This window comes from Corvus hawaiiensis, chromosome 22 (genome assembly GCF_020740725.1).
Source record: "Corvus hawaiiensis isolate bCorHaw1 chromosome 22, bCorHaw1.pri.cur, whole genome shotgun sequence".
Lineage (NCBI taxonomy): Eukaryota > Metazoa > Chordata > Aves > Passeriformes > Corvidae > Corvus > Corvus hawaiiensis.
Genome location: NC_063234.1, coordinates 2,231,933 through 2,251,895, shown reverse-complemented (window position 1 = coordinate 2,251,895; position 19,963 = coordinate 2,231,933). Strand labels below are relative to the sequence as shown.

The following is a 19,963-nucleotide window of genomic DNA, read 5'->3' as shown; positions in this document are numbered from 1 at the left end:
ACACTGCCCTCAGGCAAAACCTTGTTATCCTGAGAGATCTCCCTTGCCTGGAACAGAATTTTCTTGTTTTTCTTCAGTCTTGTCAGAAAATGTCAACTCTTTTTCCTCCTTTTTTTTTTCCCCAGTTCACTTTCCCCTGTAGCCACCCCTGGTTATTCCTCTGGGTGGTATCAGGGCCCGGCAGGGCAAGTAGCTGGAAAAACCAATCCTCAGGAAGAAAACAAAAGTTACATTTTACCTTACAGTGCTACAGAGCGTGGAACAAGGGGTGGTGCTGCTGCAGCCAGGGCTTTGCGACAGAACAAACTCCTCCAGGGGGGATTTGGCAGGAACTTTATTTCTACAGAAAACTGGGAATGGTTCCTAATGAAAACTGGGGACACAGGGCGACAGCATCCAGCGACGAGCAGCACACAGACAGGAACAACACCAACAAACACCACCAGAGAGCATTGGGAAGGACGAAGCTGCCACACCCTCCCCACACCTGTCCCACGCTGTGCTTTCACTCTGCGGCAGTTTTTGGGATAAATCAGAGGCTGACCTGGCTGAGCAGCAGCGGCAGAGCCGCGGCAGGGCTGAGGATGAGGGACAGGGAGGTGCTGCAGGGTCACACCCAGGCCTTGAGCTGGGTGTTGCAGCCCCTGGCACAGCACGGAGCCCCCTCCCCAGGGTGGCACCAGCGGCCCCCCTTGTAGACAGCCAGGCTGTAGGGCTGGAAGCACATGAGCAGCCGCAGGCGCCGTGCCAGGCTGCAGTAGATGGCCATGGCCACCACCAGCAGCGGGGACATGATGACAAAGCCCAGGATGATGAGGGCAGAGGAGCTGTTGTCGTCCAAGATGCTCTTGCAGTAGCGGGCAGAGGAGTGCAGCACCTGTGGGGAGAGCGAGGCAGAGCCAGGGTCGTTAAATTGGAAAAGAGCTCCGAGAGTCCCACATTAACCTGCTCGGCCAGGGCCACCCTAAACCATGTCACTGGCCTGGTGGTGACAGCAGTGGCCAAAATACCCTTGTGTTTCCAGTGCTTTCATGGAAAAAGACACCTCTTCCCTCTCCCAGAGGTGAGCTCAGCAACCTTCAGGTAGACTCTGTGGCTGATATCACATCTCGATCCAGCTTTCAATTATCCCAGGAGCCCTGTGAGACAAGAGCACCGCACACTGCTCCTGGAGCAGGAAACACTCATCTTTATTAAATCATCCAATAGCATTGGATAGGCACAAACCAAATCTAAAGGCCTCCTGGTGCTACACTGGGAATTACAAAATGAAAATGTTGCTAACAAAATCAATAAAACCACAGAAATCTGTTCGATTCTGCAGACAGAGGTTGGTCATTCCATGGCTGGAGACCCTCCAGACCCCTTTGTGTTCTGTTCTCTGTGTGCACTCATTTCTGCCTGAAAAACCTGCCAGGAGAGACCACTTGCAAAGAAAACCTCGCTGGGCCTGGCTGAGTGGTGTTTAAAGCCTTCCTTTGGTGCTGGCAGCAGCAGAGCTGAGCTGAGCACTCCGTTGTTCTGCACTAACAAATGCTGCAGGCAGCCCCCATGTCCCCAGACTTTATTCTTTTTCCTTATTCTTTCAGCAGTAAAAGAAACACAACCCATCATCCTAAAAACAAACAATAAATCCGTCTAATGGACCTGCAGTGCAGAAATCAGCCTCTGGCTGCTGGGGAGGCACTGAAAAGCCATGGCCCAAAAGCAGGGACTGCTCTGGTGAAGCCACAATCCCTTGCTATGATTGCATCAAAGGAAATTCTGTGTTAAAAGACTCCTCACAGCTTCCAGCAACACAGGGGCTTTCACTTCTGGTCCACTTGGCTGCACTCAAAACCATTTTGCATCTCCTCAAAGCCTCTGACTGTGCATGCAAAGGAGAACTTGAGGTTTCCCAAGGTGAGGGAAGCTGGAAGGGGCAGTTCTGGGAGGCTTTTTCTCATTTTCAGTCCAGTTTGCAGTGCCTGTTTATGAACTTATGAAACAGGCACATTGAGCTGCTCCAACAGCTCGTGCCTGCAAGGAAAACAGGGAACTGCTTTTTCACAGCCACGATTAGTCAAGCGATCCCAAAAATGTTTAAAGGAATCTACCAAGAAGAGGTTGGTAAGCAAGGAAATAATGCAGTGCAGAGGACACAAACAGAGCCTGGATGGACAAAGGAGGCTCATTTTGGTGTGAGGAATGCACAGAATGTTTGGGAACAGGCATGTTAGATTGGCATGAGAAGGGGATTATATATCCTGTCAGACTTTACTAATCCTATCATTAGGCAGATCCTAATGGATATTAAACTTACTTAAACAGAAAGCAGCAAACCCTCACAGAGCCCAGGCAGGACTGTGAGCTCTGGAGTTCAGGTTGGCAGCTCTCAGTGTCAGAAATCCCAGGGAAGAGAGAAATATTGTGAAATGCAAATGCAAACAGCAGCTCCATCACGGCACGGAGTGTGTTCACCTCACCTGGCACCTCTGCTTGGCACCTCCATGGGGACACAACTTTATTGCCCAATTCCCCACAACACCTGTCCTTGTCAGCCCAGACCATTCACACAGGGAAAAATCTGTTTCCTTAGGGAAACAAAGCCAAAGCTTGGGGAGTCCTGCCTGGCCTTTGGGGTCACTGCTCAAAGGAACCCTCAGGTGTGGCCCTGCAGCCACAGGGAGCGAGGCACTTACCTGGGAGTGGCACTGGAAGCCAAAGTAAACCACCACAATGGTAGGAAGCAGCACAATGGTGAAAATAACAAACATCAGGAGCAAGTTAAGGAGAAAGACCAGGGAGTTCATGGTTCCTATCACCAGGCTCCACGCCAGGCAGCACCAGGGGCTGCGCGGCTCCCTGGGAAGGAGCTGGTCATCCATGTCATACGGGGGGAGCCCAGGGATCATCCGAGACCTTTCCGAGAGGATTTCTGCTCCAAAGTCCTCAGGATCCTGGCCAGACATTCTTCAAGGAGATGCACCAACCCACGCTCTTATCCAAAAGGGTTTCCTTGCTTTTGGTCTAACAGAGCTGGGAAGGAATTTGCAAAGGCTTCTTCTGCCTCTTCCACACGTGGCCAGGAGCCCTTAACCAGAGATCATCGTGGAGCAGGGAAGGAAAGGTCCCTTTGGGCCCGCTGCTTCCCCAGGACCTGCTCAGCACAGTTTGCTTCCTTCAGATGCTTTTCCAGCAGCGTCCCAGCCTCAGTCCCAAAGCAGATCAGGCTGCTGGAAGTTTGGCAGTAGTTTTTATTTTGGTTTAGAATCCAGAATCCTACTGAATTGGTTGTTGTTTTTCCTAGGATTACGATCCCAAGAGGTCCCAAAGGGTTGCTGTGGCAGCTGGGATGGGCTGCTCAGGGACTTTAGTATCCCACTCCACCTTTGAGCTCAGCTGGGCGTTCAGGATATCAGGCTTAGGCACTCACAGGCAGTTCCTTGTCTTCACCTTTCCATGCTCTTCACCTTGTACCCAAGCAAATATTCCTGCTCAAGGCTCATCCAAATGAGGTGAGCAGTGAGGATAAAGAGCAGGAGCTGTTTCCCCTCTCTCTGGAGTCCTCGCCCTCACCGTGCAGCAGAGATGGGAGCAGTGTGTGGTGGTGTCACTGCTCTCAGCTGCAGTCACAGCCACTCAGACCCAGCAGTGTCGTCCCTTCTGAGGCAGCTCAGCTTTGCAACACTGCTCTGTTTACAGAACAGCCTCAGAGCTGCTCTCTGTGCTGGCCAATCCTTCACGTCTGTCTCCCCACGGATGGGATTTAACACACAGCACCCAAGAGCCACGCTCGAGCCATCCATCCCCAGGTCAAGACGGTCCCTCTCCAACTTTAATTATTCTGAGTCAGTTTCTAAAATTCCTCTCTGGATTTAAACAAACAAACAAACAAACCAAAAACAACCTTAGAGAAATTGATAATAATCACTGTATTCCTCAGAAATCATCCGTGCTCTGCAGTCATCTGTTCCTGTTTGCAGAATGTATTGAAATTGTTGTAGTGAAGGCACAGCAATTACCAGTGATTTCATCTGCCTCATATGATCAATATTATTTAAGAATTTCAGTGACGTCTCCATGCCTGTGTAGCCTCTAAGATACAGTCACAGTAATAAGAGAGAGATATTAAAAAATACAGAGAGAAACAACCTTTAAAACAGACAGCAGAGTGTGACAAGTCCATTTTCATCATCTTCCTTCCCTGCACTCTTGGGCTGGATGGCTCCCAGGGGAGTTTGCAGGGCAGCAGCCTCCACTCAAGCTGCAAAATGTGAAATCTCTTCTCAGATCTGTCCAGACATCCCGAGGGAAATAACTACTGGATCCATCCTGTTTTCAGGCCAGAGACAGTGTTAATAATAAAGTCTGAATCTGTGCAGGAAACCATAAACGTGACAAGTGGCAGGGAGCTCAGTGTTTACTCTGCCTGTCTAAATTCTGTTTAGATTTAAAGACATAATATTTTTCAAGCTTGATTTATGGGGAAAAAAAGGATGAGTCACACAAACAGAAAGAACCCAACCCAAAACTACAGGAAGAGAAATCAATTTTAGGCTTAAACCATGGAAAGATGAACTCGGTGCTGGGCAACTAAAAATCCTACAGCTGGTTTTACCATCTGCTGGTGATGGCACAGGGGTGTGGTGAAACACAACTTAAGTATTCCAAAAAGTGATTCAATGAAGCTTTGCTAAATCCAGTGAGACTTTCCAAAGTTCTTTTGCTATAATGAAAATGTATTTTAACCTGTGGGAGGGCTGAAAATTGCCTTCTGTAAATTTATTTTCCACACATTCTACTGATTCTTGTAATAACCAAATGAACTTTGTGTCAGACGAACCTCAGGGATACAAAGAAAGATTCTCTAATTCTGTGAAATGTCCACATTCTTAACAAGTGCTTGCCCAGAAGTGGGAAAGATCTTGATGATGGAGCAGTTTATAACAGGAGCATCATTGCTTTGAGATGCTGGAACCGGTGATGATTAAAGGGCAGCAGACAAACCCATCAGTTCTCTGACGCAAGGACTGCTGCTCCCAAGGAATAATTTTCTGGCAGCACCATCTTGTGGTTTGCTGCAGTTCATAAATTTCCATTTTATGTCTCACATTCTCTAACCCTAACCCTTACAAGATGCTGCAAGGCTTGTTACCCACTATGGAATCCTTCCAACACCCCCATTTTTCTCACATTGGTGGTTTGAGCACTGCTGGGGATACACGGCCCAAAGTCTGCTCCAAATCCCTCACTGAGCTGTGGGAATGGACACTCCAAGCAGCCCAGCTCCATTTTACAGGGAATTTTGGCTGCAGCTCCGTGGTACAACCCCACCACACCGTGTGTGGCTGCTCCCAGCTGAGCTGTAGGTTTGGGCTGCTTTGGGTCACACCTCATGCAGGTGATGATGGTCACTTGAGAGGGCTGGGATTGGGTAAAGGTTCTTTACCCAGAGGGTGAAGGTCTCTGGTGACCACTGACCTGAGGGAACGGCTGGAGCTGTGTCAGGGGAGGTTTAGGTTGGATTTTGGGAAAGGTTCTTCCCCCAGAGGGTGCTGGGCACTGCCCAGGCTCCCCAGGGAATGGGCACGGCCCCGAGGCTGCCAGAGCTCCAGGAGCGTTTGGACAGCGCTGCCAGGGGTGCCCAGGCTGGGATTGTTGGGGGGTCTGTGCAGGGCCAGGGGCTGCACTGGATGATCCTTGTGGGTCCTTTCCAACTCAGGATATTCCATGATTCCATGGCTGTCCTCAGGCTGGGGAAGAGGATGCCCAGCACGGAGAAAAGCCACCGTGCTGCGGGAGAGGAGCCGGGGGAGGCGGAAAGGCTGGGGAAGAACCGAGAAAGGACAGGAGGAAGGGCCGGGAAAAGGGTTGGGGATAGGGGAAGAACTGGACGAAGGGCTGGAGGCAGGCCCGGGAAGAATCAGGAAAAGGACCGGGGGATGAGCCGAGAAGGATCAGAGGAAGAACCGGGGGAAGGGCTGGAGGAAGGGGTGGAGGAAGGACCGGGAAGGCTCGGAGCAGGATCAGAAGAAGATTGGGGGCAGGGCCGGGAAGATTCGGGACAGGATCAGAGGAAGGCTCGGGGGAAGGGCCGGGAAGGCTCGGGGGCAGGATCACAGGAAGGCTCGGGGGCAGAATCAGAGGAAGGCTCGGGGGCAGGATCAGAGGAAGATTCGGGGGAAGGCTCGGGGGCAGGGCCGGGAAGGCTCGGGGCAGGATCAGAGGAAGATTCGGGGGAAGGCTCGGGGCAGGATCAGAGGAAGATTCGGGGGAAGGCTCGGGGGCAGGATCACAGGAAGGCTCGGGCCCCGCCCCGGAAGGCTCGGGTGCCGCAGCCATGGTGGTGCTGAGCGCGGCGCGCTGGGTGCGCAGCCGGCTCTCGGACCGCTTCTGGAGGGTGCAGGAGGTGCTCAAGTACGCGCGGGTGAGTGCGCGGTCCCCGGGCCACCCCCGGCCCCAGCTCAGCCCCATCTCCGCATCCCCTTGTCCGCAGCCCGGCCCCGGCACTGCTTGTGCCCCTTGCAGGGTCCCGGAGCTGCGGCTGCCCCATCCCTGGAATGTCCCGGGTTGGACGGGGCTTGGAGCAGCCGGGGACGGTGGAAGTGTCCCTGCCCGTGGCAGGGGGTGGCACTGGGGGGCCTTGAAGGTCCCTTTCCACCCAGACCGTTCCGCCATTCTCTGGTTGCCTCGTGCTATGAATTGATTGTATTTAATTAAGTATAGCGTGCTGGAGGCTGTGTTGATTGTGTTTTCTTCTTGAGTGTTTTTTGTTTGTTTGTTTTACTGGGAAAAAAAATTAACCTTGTTCTCAAGTGCATTTTGAAAGGCGATTTCAGCTGAAGTTCAAGCTACTGTACCGAGGCTAGGGAAGAATATTTCTCAAGGATGTCCTAGGTAGTACATCTTGCTGTACTATTGAGATAGAAAATGTTGCAGGAAGTGAGAATATTTTGGTTTTGTAGCACCTAAGCTGCCCACAGTACCAGTTATTTCTGATGCAGCACTGGCTGCTTTTTTCCTGTGTCACATCAGATGGATGTCAGTAAACAAATTTCATTATTTTTTTCTGTTTGGGCAGCTCTTTGAGAAATCAGAGGCTCCTGCCCCAACCCTGCTCATATAGATGCAGCTGAGGGGAGCTCAGGAATGAGAATAAATATGTGAGCTCAGGGTTGGGTGAAAGCACTGACCATGATTTTGTGGCTGCCTTTCCCACAGAACCGCAGCCCAAAGTGAGGCCTGGTTTTGCTTCTGCTGGACTGAGATCTTTCCCACTCCTCAGCTTCAGGTTTTCCATGATACAAACCGAGGAAAGAATATTTTTATTATGTGCCAACTGAAGGCTTGGGGGTGCTTGTGAAGAGTTCGGTGATCCTTGTCGTGGAGAGCTGTGAAATGCAGATGAGCTTCATTAGTGTTACTGAAAGGTTGGACGGCTTTAAATATAATTAAATAAGACCATCCTGGGTTTTTTTTCCAGCATTTTCGTGGCAGGAAGAACCGCTGCTACAGGCTGGCAGTGAGGAGCGTCCGCAGGGCTTTCGTGAGGTCCACCAAGGCCAGGAGGGAGAAGAAGAGATCCCTCAGAGCGGTAAGGAGCAAAATGTTGGGTGGAAACATCAAAATGGGAGCCAGGCAGAAGGGAAATAGCTGCTGCTTTTGCTGGGGGGTTTCCTGACACTGAACCGTGCCGTCAATCAAGTCCCTCCTGATGGGAGAGAATTTGCTGAAAGTCCTTGCAAGGAGTTTCAAAGATAAACCCAGACTTTTCCTTGAGTTTCAATGCTTCCAGATAGTTATGTATTAAGTCTTGTCAGAGGAACAGAGCCACCAGCGTGACCCAGGTACAGCATAGAGCACAGAAAAGCAGGAGTGAGCCTAATTATCAAGATTTACACAGCTTTTAAAGGTATTTTAACCAATAGTTACTAAAAACGTACATTATTTTCACTTTCCTACCAATTATTCAGTAACACGACTAGGAACTGCAGAATTCTTTATCCAGTCATTCCAAACTACTTTTACTGCAGAATATGGAGTAGTAGGAGAAGGAGAAGAAGGTTTAGAGAACAACAACAATCCTCCATTTTGATATTTTTTACTCTTCTCTATTTACTACAAAGAGAAGCCCAAAACCTCTAAATTTTTCACCCTGTGACAATCTTACATCGTAGTCTATCACCTAATTCACACCACTGTATTTTCTAGTTCTTGTCTGACTGTTGGTAATTTTTTCCAAGGTTTGAAGCTAAAATAGTGTTGTTCAGGGGGGTAAGAACCCTTAAAAACAGGCAGAGAAATAGTCTCGGCACTCTGGGTTCCTACATTTTCCCTCAAAGCCAGTGGGTGAAAAGTAGGAGTTTAAGGAAGTGTTTTCCTGTGTCGTGTTCCTGTGGGTCCCTTCCAGCTCAGGATGTTCCATGATCCTATGAAAATGTTATATTTAGTAAGTGTGAGCAGACCAGCATGGCAAAAGGTTCACTTTTAAAGCATTTTTTCATGCAATATATTGATTTTTACGCCTTCAGCTCTGGATTACAAGGATTGGAGCAGCTTCCCTCGAACATGGTTTGAAGTACCCAGCCTTCATAAGCAACCTGGTCAAGGTAAGGATGTGGCTTGGAGGATAATTACTCACTCATTAGAGTGATGAAAGGCCTGCTGCTTGTGAAAGCAGTTTCATCCACTTCAGGAACTAAGTTCTGCCCTAAACTTGTTTCTCTTCCCTGTATGGATTATCCCCTGTTATCCTGGTGAACATGGTGGCTCTGTCCCTTGTTCTGTCCCCAAAACTTTAATTCAGTATCTTAAGAATGAGACTTTTAAAATGCTTTTTTTTGTGGGCATTCAGTGACAGCTGCTTTTTCTTTTACTGTGAGAAATTTAAAAATACAAAGCTTGGATTAGCAAAAAAAACCCCCCAAAACCTAAGAAATCACTATTCTTTTCACTACTTGATGATTTATTGAGCATGGAGAGTGCAGAGACTTAGTGCCATTGTCCCTGGTTTTAAAACATGCTGGGAATTTGTTTCAATTTGTTGATTCTGTTTTCATTTGTTTGAGCTGAAACAAATGCCATGGATTAACCTGGAACACGTGGCCTTGAGCAAAATAAAGAGATTCTTCTTTGGTTCTTGGTTTCTACCAGAAAAACTTAGAGAAAGCCAGTAAATAATTTTTATACAATGCATTAATGAGACATCCATAGCCAGGGAGTGCCTGACAGTCTTTAACAGCTCCAAATTGTAGAGGGTAGAAAAAAGTTAATCTGCTTTAAGACCTCAGGTCTTAAGCCTTAAGAGTCTTTAATGATACTTAATGAAGAGTGTTTATATAAACAGTAAAGAGCGTTCATTATATTTAATAAAGAGTGATTAAGCATTGCAGTGTTGTTCCTAAAAATTGCAACAACACCAACAATTTTTCTTGCCTTTAGTCCCAGGTGGAGCTGAACAGGAAAGTTCTGGCTGACTTGGCTATTTATGAGCCAAAGACATTCAAGTCCCTGGCTGCTTTAGCCCAGAGGAGGAGACAGGAAGGGTTCCTGGCTGCCCTGGGAGATGGAAAAGAACCAGAGGGGATATTTTCACGTATTGTGCACCACCACCATTGATATCAGAGTCTGTATATACGTGTTGGAAGCAGGGATTTGATTGTGAAGCAAACCTGCTGTGGGACTGCTGCTAAAATGGAAAATGTGGAACAAATCCTCCAAGGATGGTGTGGGTGTGAAACTTCTCCTTGGTGGCTTTTTCCCTGTGTTGTTGTCACTGAAAGCTGTTAAATTAAAAGCACACTTCAAGGTTAGCGGTCAGGACATAGAGTGACTTAATAAAGATATTTTTTTGGTAACTGCTACTAGAAAAAAAACACAATATGCGTGGTGAATTCTGGCACTGAATGGGGAAAATGCAGCTGGGTTGGGGAGGGAGATGTTGACCCTCACACGCGGACCCTGGTTGTTAAGGACACACATAGTTTCTATTTTTAAGCACTTAATAAAGACATTTTTATTGATAACTGCTATGGGGAAACAATTTGTGTTAATTTTGGCACTCCATACAGCCAGGGGATGGAGGGAAGGCAGGATATCAACCTTCACACACAGCCCCCGTGTTAGGGACACACATAAGAACTTAATAAAGCTATTTTTCTTGGTAACTGCTATGGAGAAACAATTTGCGTGGTGAAATTCTGGCGCTGCACGGGGAAAACCCAACCGGGGTGGGGGGTGGCATGTCGGCCCTCACACATTAACCTCGGTGGGCGCCAAGTTAAGGACACACAGAGTGGTTTTTTACGGACTTAACAAAGCCATTTAACTTGCCAAGTGCTGTGCTCGGGCCCCCCTCACGCCTCGTCCCGGGGCGGCCCCGGCGCTGAGGGCGCTGAGGGCGCGGCGGCCCCGCCCTGTCCGGATTCCCGGCTGCTGCGTCACCGCGCCGCGCGCGGGCCGGGCGGCGTCGTGCGTCACGGCCCCTCAGCCAATCAGCGGCCGCGCCCCCACCGCGCTCCGCCAATCGGCGTCGGGCGGATGCTGGTGGGGAGGGGGGGGGGAAGGAGAAGGAGCGCGGAGCCAGCGAGGCGGCGGCGGCACAAAATGGCGGCGGCGGCGGCGGGAGGCGGCGGCGGCCCCGCGGGTCCTCAGGCGGCCGGCGCGGCCCCCGCCCCGGTACCGGGCCCCGGCGCGGTGCTGATCGGTGACCGGTTGTACTCGGGCGTGCTGATCACGCTGGAGAACTGCCTGCTGCCCGAGCACACGCTGCGCTTCACGCCGTCCATGAGCAGCGGCCTCGACCCCGACACTGAGACCGAGCTGCGCGTCACAGGCTGCGAGCTCATCCAGGCGGCCGGGATCCTGCTGCGGCTGCCGCAGGTGGGGCTGGGCGCGGGCGGGGAGGGGGCCGGGAGTGAGCGGGGACGGGCTTTTCTTTGTGCGGGCCTCGATCTCCCGGTTACCCGGCCGGGCAGGCCGTGGGGCCGCCCCGCGGTTACCGGCCGGAGAGGCCCCGCGGTTACCGGCCGGAGAGGCCCCGGCTGTTACCGGCCGGAGAGGCCGTGGGGCCGCCCCGCGGTTACCGGCCGGAGAGGCCGTGGGGCCGCCCCGCGGTTACTGGCCGGAGAGGCCCCGCGGTTACCGGCCGGGCAGGCCCCGGGGCCGCCCCGCGGTTACCGGCCGGAGAGGCCGTGGGGCCGCCCCGCGGTTACCGGCCGGAGAGACCCCGGCTGTTACCGGCCGGAGAGGCCGTGGGGCCGCCCCGCGGTTACCGGCCGGAGAGGCCCCGGCTGTTACCGGCCGGGCAGGCCCCGGGGCCGCCCGGTGCTCGGGGGCCGTTCCGGGCCTCTCCGGCCTTCCCCGGCCGCTGGGTGCCGGAAGCCGGTGATGTCAGCGCCTTCCTGCGCCGCCCCCGCCGCCCCCGTGTGAGGCTCGGGGATTGTGCAAAGACGGATTTCTTAAGGCTTCTTTGGAGTCGTGGTGACCTCGGGAAGGTTTTGTTTCCCGGAGAACTTTAGTCCGAACGGCCTCGTTGCTCTCTGAGCGTGAAACTTTCCAGCTACCGAGTCTTAGCATATTCAAATATATGCAAATCATGACGTTATTAGATTCCCCCACTCTTTCCACGCCCAAAAAGCAAATTTTTTTTTTCTGGCGTACTTTCATAACTTTCAATTTTATTGGCTTTTGGGGTTCTTTTACCTTTTAATCAACTTGGAACATATTTTCACTTTTTTTTTTCTTAGAAAAGAAATTTGGGATTTGATGTTTGTATTTGACCTGTAGGCAGTATTTACAGCGTTGATAACATTTTGGGCAACTCAATTAGTTACTTAAGTATTAGTTCTAGATTTTTTAGATACCATTAAACTTTCTCCCATGCTTAGTTAATCTTCTGGGTCTTAAATCTGTTAAAGTGTCTTTTTGGAGCTGGTAGTTTTGTTCATGCCTGTTGTGATTTTTCTCTTGTTTTAGGTGGCTATGGCTACAGGACAGGTGCTATTCCAGCGGTTTTTTTATACCAAGTCTTTTGTGAAGCATTCCATGGAGGTAAGAAGGCATTAAATGACATTTGTAGCCATGTTTACCTTCTGATCTCTCTTGGCAAGTTGTCATTTGAGATGTGATCAGTGTTAGGAACTAGCCTGGAGATTATAGTTATAGAAAAACATGATTTTACAAAGCTATTTAATAGTGATTTTTGTTAAATATTTCAAATTTCCTTGTTTTACCACTTTTTTTTTTTCTTGTTATTCCTCCTTAAACTGTTGGAGGAGCTCAGTTCCTGAACTGGAACTGATACATTATATAAAATACTATATTTCGTGCTTATTTTTCAGCATGTGTCCATGGCCTGTGTCCATCTGGCATCCAAAATTGAGGAAGCCCCCAGGCGCATTCGGGACGTGATCAATGTGTTCCATCGCCTCAGACACCTGAGGGAGAAAAAGTAAGCTGAGAATTCCAAATAATCTGAGCTATCTGTGTTGTGTTTTAGTTACCAAGCTTCATGACAGCATCATTCCCTGTTTCATAAATCAGGGAATATCTCAAAGGGATCTCATGAAGTGAGCTGACCCATTTTATTCAATAAATATTTTTGATGTTATAAATAATGGTGTCTTTTATTTTTACATGACCCAGCCTGCATGTGAGTCTCTTTGGGGTTAAGATGATTGTCTTCTTGACTTGCAGAAAACCTGTGCCTCTAATATTGGATCAAGAATATGTGAATCTGAAGAATCAAATAATTAAGGCAGAAAGAAGAGTGTTGAAGGAGTTGGGATTTTGTGTTCATGTGAAGCACCCTCATAAGGTTTGTAGTGTATAAATTCACTTCATAACCAGTGTCTCATGTTCTGTAATGCTTTGAGGAGGCTGCCTGACTGCATGGAAGCTCTGTGGACTGTACATGATAATTAGTGAAATCAGTGAGATTAGTTTCTTACCATCCTGATGTTTTCTTTCTCATTTAAGAGACTCTTACTAATTGGTCTCGTATCACTGCTGAGTGACGGCGAGGTGGATGCAGGTGCTCAGTATTCCTCGAAGGCAAATTGGATCAGTAGGTAGCTTTGGTGGTAGAAAACGTCACCTTAACTTAGATTCCTGAGCAGGAAGGATTTTGGAGGCTTGGGGTTGTCATGATCACTTGCTGGTGGAAACATGCTGAGGTATTAAAGCTGTGTAAGCCAGTTTAGTGTTTCGTGTGTGAAGGGCTTGGCTAGAAATGAGACAAGGCTCAATATAAAAGTAGCAAGGGATGATACTTGAAAGATACAATTCCCTCAAATGTTTAAATTGTGCCTTAATGGATAAAAGAACTTCCTACTTCTGTGCCAGCGGAGTTGGGATCTTGCTCTTCTCTAAAAAACTCCTGTTCAAAGCCTTCTTTTTGGGCCTGCTTGACATTCAGAATTTCCTTTTGTTATCCACCCCAGAGGACAGCTGTAGTTTTGTTAATTGGTGTGAATTCTGCCACTATTCTTCCTCTCTGTAGCTGTGTTTTCCTTCCAAACCGAAGGAAAAACCCTTAGAGCTGAACAAACCAAGGCACAGTGTCAGGTCTGTTCTCTGCAAGCACTGCCACGCTTCCCTCCCTGCTGATTGCAGTGAGCAGCTTTTTCTCCCAGGCTGCAGCTAAAAGGATTTGTGAGGTGTGTAGGAGAACAAAATCAATCAGCAAAATCCTTAAAGCAAACCCAGGTGGAGACAAGACCTGGATGAGTAGCAGGATGGAAGGGCTCAGAAGGTCAGAGCTGGTGCAGAAGCTGTGTGGATAAACACTGGGGATGGTGCAGACCCTTCATGTGGAGTGTTGTAGGCCTTGAAAGAGGATTACAGATGCCTCATGGATGTCCCTCTGAAATAAGTAGGTGGCTCTCCAGATGCTTGTTAATAACTCAATAACCCATATCTTCCAGATAATCGTTATGTACCTTCAGGTATTAGAATGTGAACGTAACCAACACCTGGTCCAGACCTCATGGTAAGTTGATTTTCTTTGTTCTGAGAGACCAGAAGGGGCAGTAGCAGAAATATGTCACTTGAGGCACTGGGCAGCATTGCCCAGCAGTGCTTGGGGCCACACCAGACAGCTGCACTGTCCTTGGTGTGCCCCAAACTACTTCCCAAATGTTGATCGGCCTCTTAAGTTAGAGGCACTGTTTTAATGGTAAGGTAGCTTTCCACCCTGACTTCTCATTTCCCTCCTCTCTGCTCTGACTTTCCAGCTGAAGGGAAAAGGTTGGGTGGGTTAGAGTTGTTCCCTTGGGTTCTTGTTCTTCAGGGAAAACTTTAGGTGTAATTCAGGTCTGTTCCTAGTGCTGGGAAATGGCTTTTCCCAGGGCCTGAGCTTCATTACAGGTTGTATCAAAACCTCAGCACAGATAAATTTCTTTTATCTATGTGGATAATGCAAGATGTCAGCTTCTAAGACTGGATAGATGCATAGCCTGCATTCGTATTTGCCAAGAAATGTTCTTTGCCTTATTGCTCTCATTTAATAAATATTTGCTCGGGGGTGGGAAGCTTCTGTAAAATTCCACGTCTTAAACTTTACCAAATAAGTAACGCTTTGAAACCATAATGCTTTTTAACAATACCAATGGTCTAAAAAAAACCTTTAGTGAATCCAAAGACCATATTTCTGCTGACTGAACTGTCTGGTACTGTGACCTGTGTGTAGAGAACCAGTTTTGACTTTTCTTTTCTGTACTCTTTTGATCAAAGGGTAGCCTCTGAGGGTAAGTGACTAAGACTTCTCCTCTGCTGCCCATGGTGCAGGGATAGCTGCCGTCTTCAGTCAACCCAAAGCTCTCCAAAGAGAAGGCTGGCTCTAGACAGGTGGTATATACACGATAGTAGAGTAACTGGCCAACTGCTTCTTGTGCTTATATTTTTATTTTTACTGTGCATTTTTTGATTGTTTGTATATTTGATAACCTGACCGTTGAAGTTCTGAAAGATTTTTATTTCTTTTAATGTTCTATTTCTCTTAACTGTTCTAATATGATGTGTTTCTATATGATAAAGCATATTAAGGTGGGGTTTAAATCTTTAAAAGGGATGAATTAACAACAAAAAAAAGAACAGTTTCCATTTGTAAACTAGTACACGTGTGAAGCTTGGAGACAAAATGTGATATTTAGAGACACTTCCCAGAAGCATTGCATGGAGCAGTGGAATGGGAGCTCTGGACTGCTCACTGCGAGGAATCTGCTTGTTATGGAAGGAGGGGGAGGTGGGGGGAGGGAGGGAGTTACCCCAGTTGAGAAAGGGGTCAGATGTTACAGTAACACATCTGTGTGCTCGCCTTTGTTGCTTCCAGTACCCGAAAACTGGTGGGTATCCAGTATAATTGGTTTTTGAAATGTGCATTTTTACAACATTACCTTTTTCTTAAGCTATTGTGACAAGGATTCATTTCCTCCAGTGTCTGACTGAGCCCACAGGGAAGATGTGCAGAGGCCAAACTTGGAAGCTGGCATGGTCCTCAATTTGGCAAATCAGCAAAAAGCTTTGCAACTTCCAGATATTTGAAGTCACCTTTTCCTTTATCACTTCTTTGGCCAAAAGGTTTGTGCTCTCTTTGCAGTAGGACAACACCAGGAGGTTTAGAAGTTCCTTTCTCCGAGAAAGATGAGCTGATGGTCAGTGTTGCTTCTCTGGGGCAGGAGTTGCTGTTTGTATAAACAAGAATAGAGGACAGCTGGGGCAGGTGGGAGCTGGATACTCCTGGGATTCAAATTCCTCCTCTCTGTTCTTGTAAACAGTTTGCAGGTGCCTGGCCTGTGGTCTCTGGTTTGGATATCTTGGGGGTCAGTGAATCCTTGTATACTGGGTACCCACATGGTTAATTACTACTTTAAAGTATTACTTTAAAGACTTTTATTGTGTCTGGTTTTAGTTTTTCTCCATCTGATATTTTACTGACGTATATGCTCCCAAGTCTAGACCTTCTAAAGCACATCAGCTGACAGGTTCACAGGAATTTACTTTGTGTATTTAAGCTTTAACAGCATAATGCTTAAGTGTACTGACTGGAATATGTGCAATATTTTACAGTTTTCTCATTCTGTGAATATACATTTTAAGCAACCTTACTGAAATGGGACAATTTGGAAACCTTATTTCATGTGCCAAAGAGGAGATCTGCCTGAATACTGACTGTTCTCCTGAACTGACGTTCCCACACACCCTGATTTCTCCTATGGCTGACTTTTTGCATCAAAAAGAATCCTGTTCTGGATGGAAATGGACCCTTAAACCCCACTGGAAGTTGAGCTGTGCTGAAGAGGACTGCATTTCATGGGAGAGCTGCTACAGGAGCTGCAGCTTTTGCCACATACCTGGTTCTGCCCTATTGCAGGGGAACATGTGAACCTAAAATTCTTTAACTGAGTATTTCTGAGCACACTGTATGTTGTCTTGATGAAAATAACTTGTTTATTGCATGAGAGCAGGCCAGTAGACATCCAGCAGGAAAAGTGAAGTTAAAATTGGTTCTCTTCTCACCACTGAATTTTCAGCAGTCAGACTTTGTTTCTGTCACACATCCCTCCCCTTGAGGGATTTATTTTAGTTACTTATTTTATTTTTGTTTTAGTAAAACCATTCAGCTTCTCTTTAGATTTACAGGAGTATAATGTTGAAGTCTAGTAACTGAATGCAGAAAGAAATAGCCCTTGTAGAAGTAAAACCAAGTCAAGAACCCCAAAGAGCTTTGCAGTGCCTTGCAACCTTCTGCTCTCCTGTTTTTCAGGAACTACATGAACGACAGCCTGAGAACAGATGTCTTTGTGAGGTTCCAGCCAGAAAGCATTGCCTGTGCCTGCATTTACCTGGCAGCCAGGACACTGGAGGTGAGCCACACTTCCATGGATTTGGGGATTTTTCAAGCCTTTTAACAGTAGGAGAAATCTGAGCTTTGTCTCTCTCTCCCTTTCAGATCCCACTTCCAAATCGCCCACATTGGTTTTTACTGTTCGGAGCAACAGAGGAAGAAATTCAAGAAATCTGCTTAAAAATCTTGCAGCTCTACACAAGGAAAAAGGTTTGGTTCTTTTTCATGTTGAGAGCTCTCAGTAAAGGCTGCAGCTCAGAGCAGGAGTTGGAAAATTTGACCCTGTTTGAAACCACAGCTGCAAGCCTGGGAGTGAACAAAGAGCAGTCACTGTCTGGGACTCCTTGGATTTTCATTCCCCTCCCTGTGAGTGAGTAACCAGGAAATTCAGTTCTCACAAGCAGTGCTCCTGTGTTCACAGGTGGATTTATCTGATCTGGAAAGTAAAATAGAAAAGAAGAAATTGGCTATTGAAGAGGCAAAAGCACAAGCTAAAGGTCTGGTACCTGAGGGAGTCCCGAGCTTGGATAACACATCGGGATTTTCCCCTATCCCAAAAAATGGTAAATAGTGGATAACTCATTTTTAATAACTCTTTCTCATCTTTCATGTATATTTACCCTTTTGGGGAAGCATATACACGTGTGGTTTGGGGGCTGTTGGGGATTTTTTTAAGATGGCTTCTAGCACTACTCAGCTGGCAGGGTTTGAATAGCATTGTAACTTTGTGATTTCTTGAATCAGATAAAAGCTAAAATCAAATTAGTCTGAAATTAAGACTAGTTTAAACCCATATAGTCCAGGGACTTGCTTTTATGTGGATTTGGCAATAAACTGAAATACTTGCCACTGGCATGTTGTGCTAAAGCAATATTGAAGCAGAGGTGCTGTGGCAGGGGTTACATTTCGGGGTGTTGGGTGGGGAATTTGTTGGTTGAAAGTTTCCAGTCTGGTGCAGTCTCACCTAGAAGACAACATTCACCATCTTCTTCCCCAGTTTACCTTTCAAACAATGCTGAATAATTGGCAAGAAAAGGAGGGTGCTTTGCTGCCTTCTCTTGCAGTTCACTCCCCGGGGTTACTTCAATACTTTGGCAGAAATGTTTCAGATGAATTTCTGCCTCCTGTGAACTTGTTCAGCTCTGCTTGTGGGTGGCTGTGTGTGTGCAAAGCACAGCTGTGCAGCTCTGATCGTGGCAGAGGGGAGGCTTCAGTCCTTGCAGGTACTTTCCAAAGACATAACAAAGGCTTCTTCTTCCAGAGTCTCCAAAAGAGGTTAAAGGAAATAAACCTTCACCACTACCTGTGCAGGCCATGAAGAATGCTAAAAGGAAAACAGAGGGAGCCAAAAGAACCAGCTCCAACAGCCCAGTAAATGGGTACGGTTTCATAAAGAAGCAGCTGCTTTTCTGCCATGGGTACCTGAAACAAAATAACTGAGTGTTCATGGTCTCTTGCAGTGTCCAGAAAGGAAGAGAGAGCAGAAGTCGAAGTGGAAGCAGAGATCAGAGTTACTCAAGATCACCATCGAGGTCTGCATCCCCTAAGCACAGGTAGGGTGTGCTCCCAGAGCCTCCCAGGCTCCAGTTTCCCAGTGCCAGCCTTGATAGCTCATCACCAAGAGGCTTTGAGGTGACCCAGCAGTGTGGGCTGCTCGTTAAACTCCAGAGTAACTCCAGGTGTGGGTGTTTACAGTATTACTGTAACTGAGGCTGGAGAATGGGATAAGAATTCCTGAAAATCAGTATTTTTACAGTAGCCAGGTGTAAGTTCAGGACACAAGATGAGTTTTCACGGGGTACTGAACAGTGAAATCCAAAATGAAGTTGGTAGAAGTTAAGAAAATCATGTTTGCTCTCCTTTTTTTCTAGGAAGAGTGAGAGTTACTCCACATCCAGCGGCTCCAAATCCCACAGCCGCTCGCGGAGCCGCAGCGATTCCCCTCCGAGGCAGTTCAACCACAGCTCCGGCTACAAGGGCTCCAAGGTCCGGAGCTACAAGAAATCCAAAGACTACAAATACTCGGCGCACAAAGCGCGCAAGTCCCGCAGCCGGAGCTCGTCCCGCTCCCGCAGCCGCTCCCGGGAGCGCTCCGACCACTCCGGCAAGTACAAGAAGAAGAGCCACTACTACCGGAACCACCGGCACGAGCGCTCCCGCTCCTACGAGCGCGCCGGGCACCGCTACGAGCGTGAGCACCCCGGGCACAGCCGGCACCGCCGGTGAGCCCCCCTTCCCGAGGGAATTCCCGCTGGTGAGCCCGCTGGGGCTGCTTCCCGAGGGAATTCCCGCTGGTGAGCCCGCTGGGGCTGCTTCCCGAGGGAATTCCCGCTGGTGAGCCCGCTGGGGCTGCTTCCCGAGAGAATTCCCGCTGGTGAGCCCACTGGGGCTGCTTCCCGAGGGAATTCCCGCTGGGGCTGCTTCCCGAGGGAATTCCCGCTGGTAAGCCCATCGGGGCTGCTTCCCTCCCCGAGGGAATTCCCGCTGGTGAGCCCGCTGGGGCTGCTTCCCAAGGGAATTCCCGCTGGTGAGCCCACTGGGGCTGCTTCCTGAGGGAATTCCCGCTGGGGCTGCTTCCCAAGGGAATTCCCGCTGGTGAGCCCACTGGGGCTGCTTCCCGAGGGAATTCCCGCTGGTAAGCCCATCGGGGCTGCTTCCCGAGGGAATTCCTGCTGGTGAGCCCCCCCCAAAGGCCGCTTCCTGAGGGAATTCCCACTTGTGAGCCCCCTGGGGCTGCTTCCCGAGGGAATTGCCTCAGGCATCCCTGGGCACAGCCAGTGAGCCAGGGCTGCTTCCCTGGGCACAGCCAGGCTGCTTCCCTCAGAATTCCCTCTGCCAGCAGAGCTCCTTCCCCATGGCTTGTGCAGTAACAGGGTTCATCTGGCTCGTGAACCCCACCCCTCGCTTGAGTCGTGTTCTGCTGGCGGTTTGTGCTCGTCCATGAATCCAAAGGAAAGGCTGGCAGGGTGGGAAGTGATGCCAGGAGTGACCTGTGCCGGAGTGTCACCATCACCTGCTCACCCTGGCTGCTCCTGTCCTGCTCTTCAGCGATTTCCATCCCCAATGCAGTGCAGTGTTTGGGATTTCCAGTCCTGCAGGCAGCAGCTCCGTGGCCCATCCTTGGAATGCTGTGCC

The 19,963-nt window shown here is 48.8% G+C and overlaps 3 protein-coding genes across 7 annotated transcripts; 2 read left to right on the top strand and 1 right to left on the bottom strand.

Annotated features, from left to right (window-relative positions):
- Positions 1 to 317: 317 nt before the first annotated feature.
- TMEM88B (transmembrane protein 88B) lies at positions 318 to 3,743 on the bottom strand. Its single transcript, XM_048326623.1, has 2 exons — positions 2,682 to 3,743; positions 318 to 877 (listed from the first exon to the last, which is right to left on the bottom strand). The coding sequence occupies exons 1-2, from the start codon at positions 2,949 to 2,951 to the stop codon at positions 611 to 613; spliced, it is 537 nt and encodes a 178-aa protein (XP_048182580.1). The 5' UTR covers positions 2,952 to 3,743; the 3' UTR covers positions 318 to 610.
- A 2,500-nt stretch (positions 3,744 to 6,243) lies between these two features.
- Positions 6,244 to 10,011, top strand: MRPL20 (mitochondrial ribosomal protein L20). The gene is made up of 4 exons (XM_048326655.1): positions 6,244 to 6,409; positions 7,466 to 7,576; positions 8,514 to 8,591; positions 9,424 to 10,011. Exons 1-4 carry the CDS (start codon positions 6,323 to 6,325, stop codon positions 9,598 to 9,600), a joined length of 453 nt encoding a protein of 150 aa, XP_048182612.1. The 5' UTR covers positions 6,244 to 6,322; the 3' UTR covers positions 9,601 to 10,011.
- Positions 10,012 to 10,668: 657 nt separating this feature from the next.
- Positions 10,669 to 19,257, top strand: CCNL2 (cyclin L2). 5 transcript variants are annotated; one of them, XM_048326228.1, is made up of 12 exons: positions 10,669 to 10,863; positions 11,959 to 12,033; positions 12,324 to 12,433; positions 12,679 to 12,799; positions 13,908 to 13,972; positions 16,748 to 16,847; positions 16,934 to 17,038; positions 17,250 to 17,391; positions 18,090 to 18,207; positions 18,289 to 18,381; positions 18,700 to 19,069; positions 19,110 to 19,257. In XM_048326228.1, exons 1-11 carry the CDS (start codon positions 10,768 to 10,770, stop codon positions 19,052 to 19,054), a joined length of 1,380 nt encoding a protein of 459 aa, XP_048182185.1. In that variant the 5' UTR covers positions 10,669 to 10,767; the 3' UTR covers positions 19,055 to 19,069; positions 19,110 to 19,257. The 5 variants fall into 5 exon arrangements, with proteins under 5 accessions (XP_048182185.1, XP_048182183.1, XP_048182186.1 ...); XM_048326226.1 differs by having other exon boundaries at positions 18,700 to 19,082; positions 19,123 to 19,257; XM_048326229.1 differs by lacking the exons at positions 10,669 to 10,863; positions 11,959 to 12,033; positions 12,324 to 12,433; positions 12,679 to 12,799; positions 13,908 to 13,972 and adding an exon at positions 14,737 to 14,829 and having other exon boundaries at positions 16,051 to 16,847; positions 18,700 to 19,257.
- Positions 19,258 to 19,963: the final 706 nt, after the last annotated feature.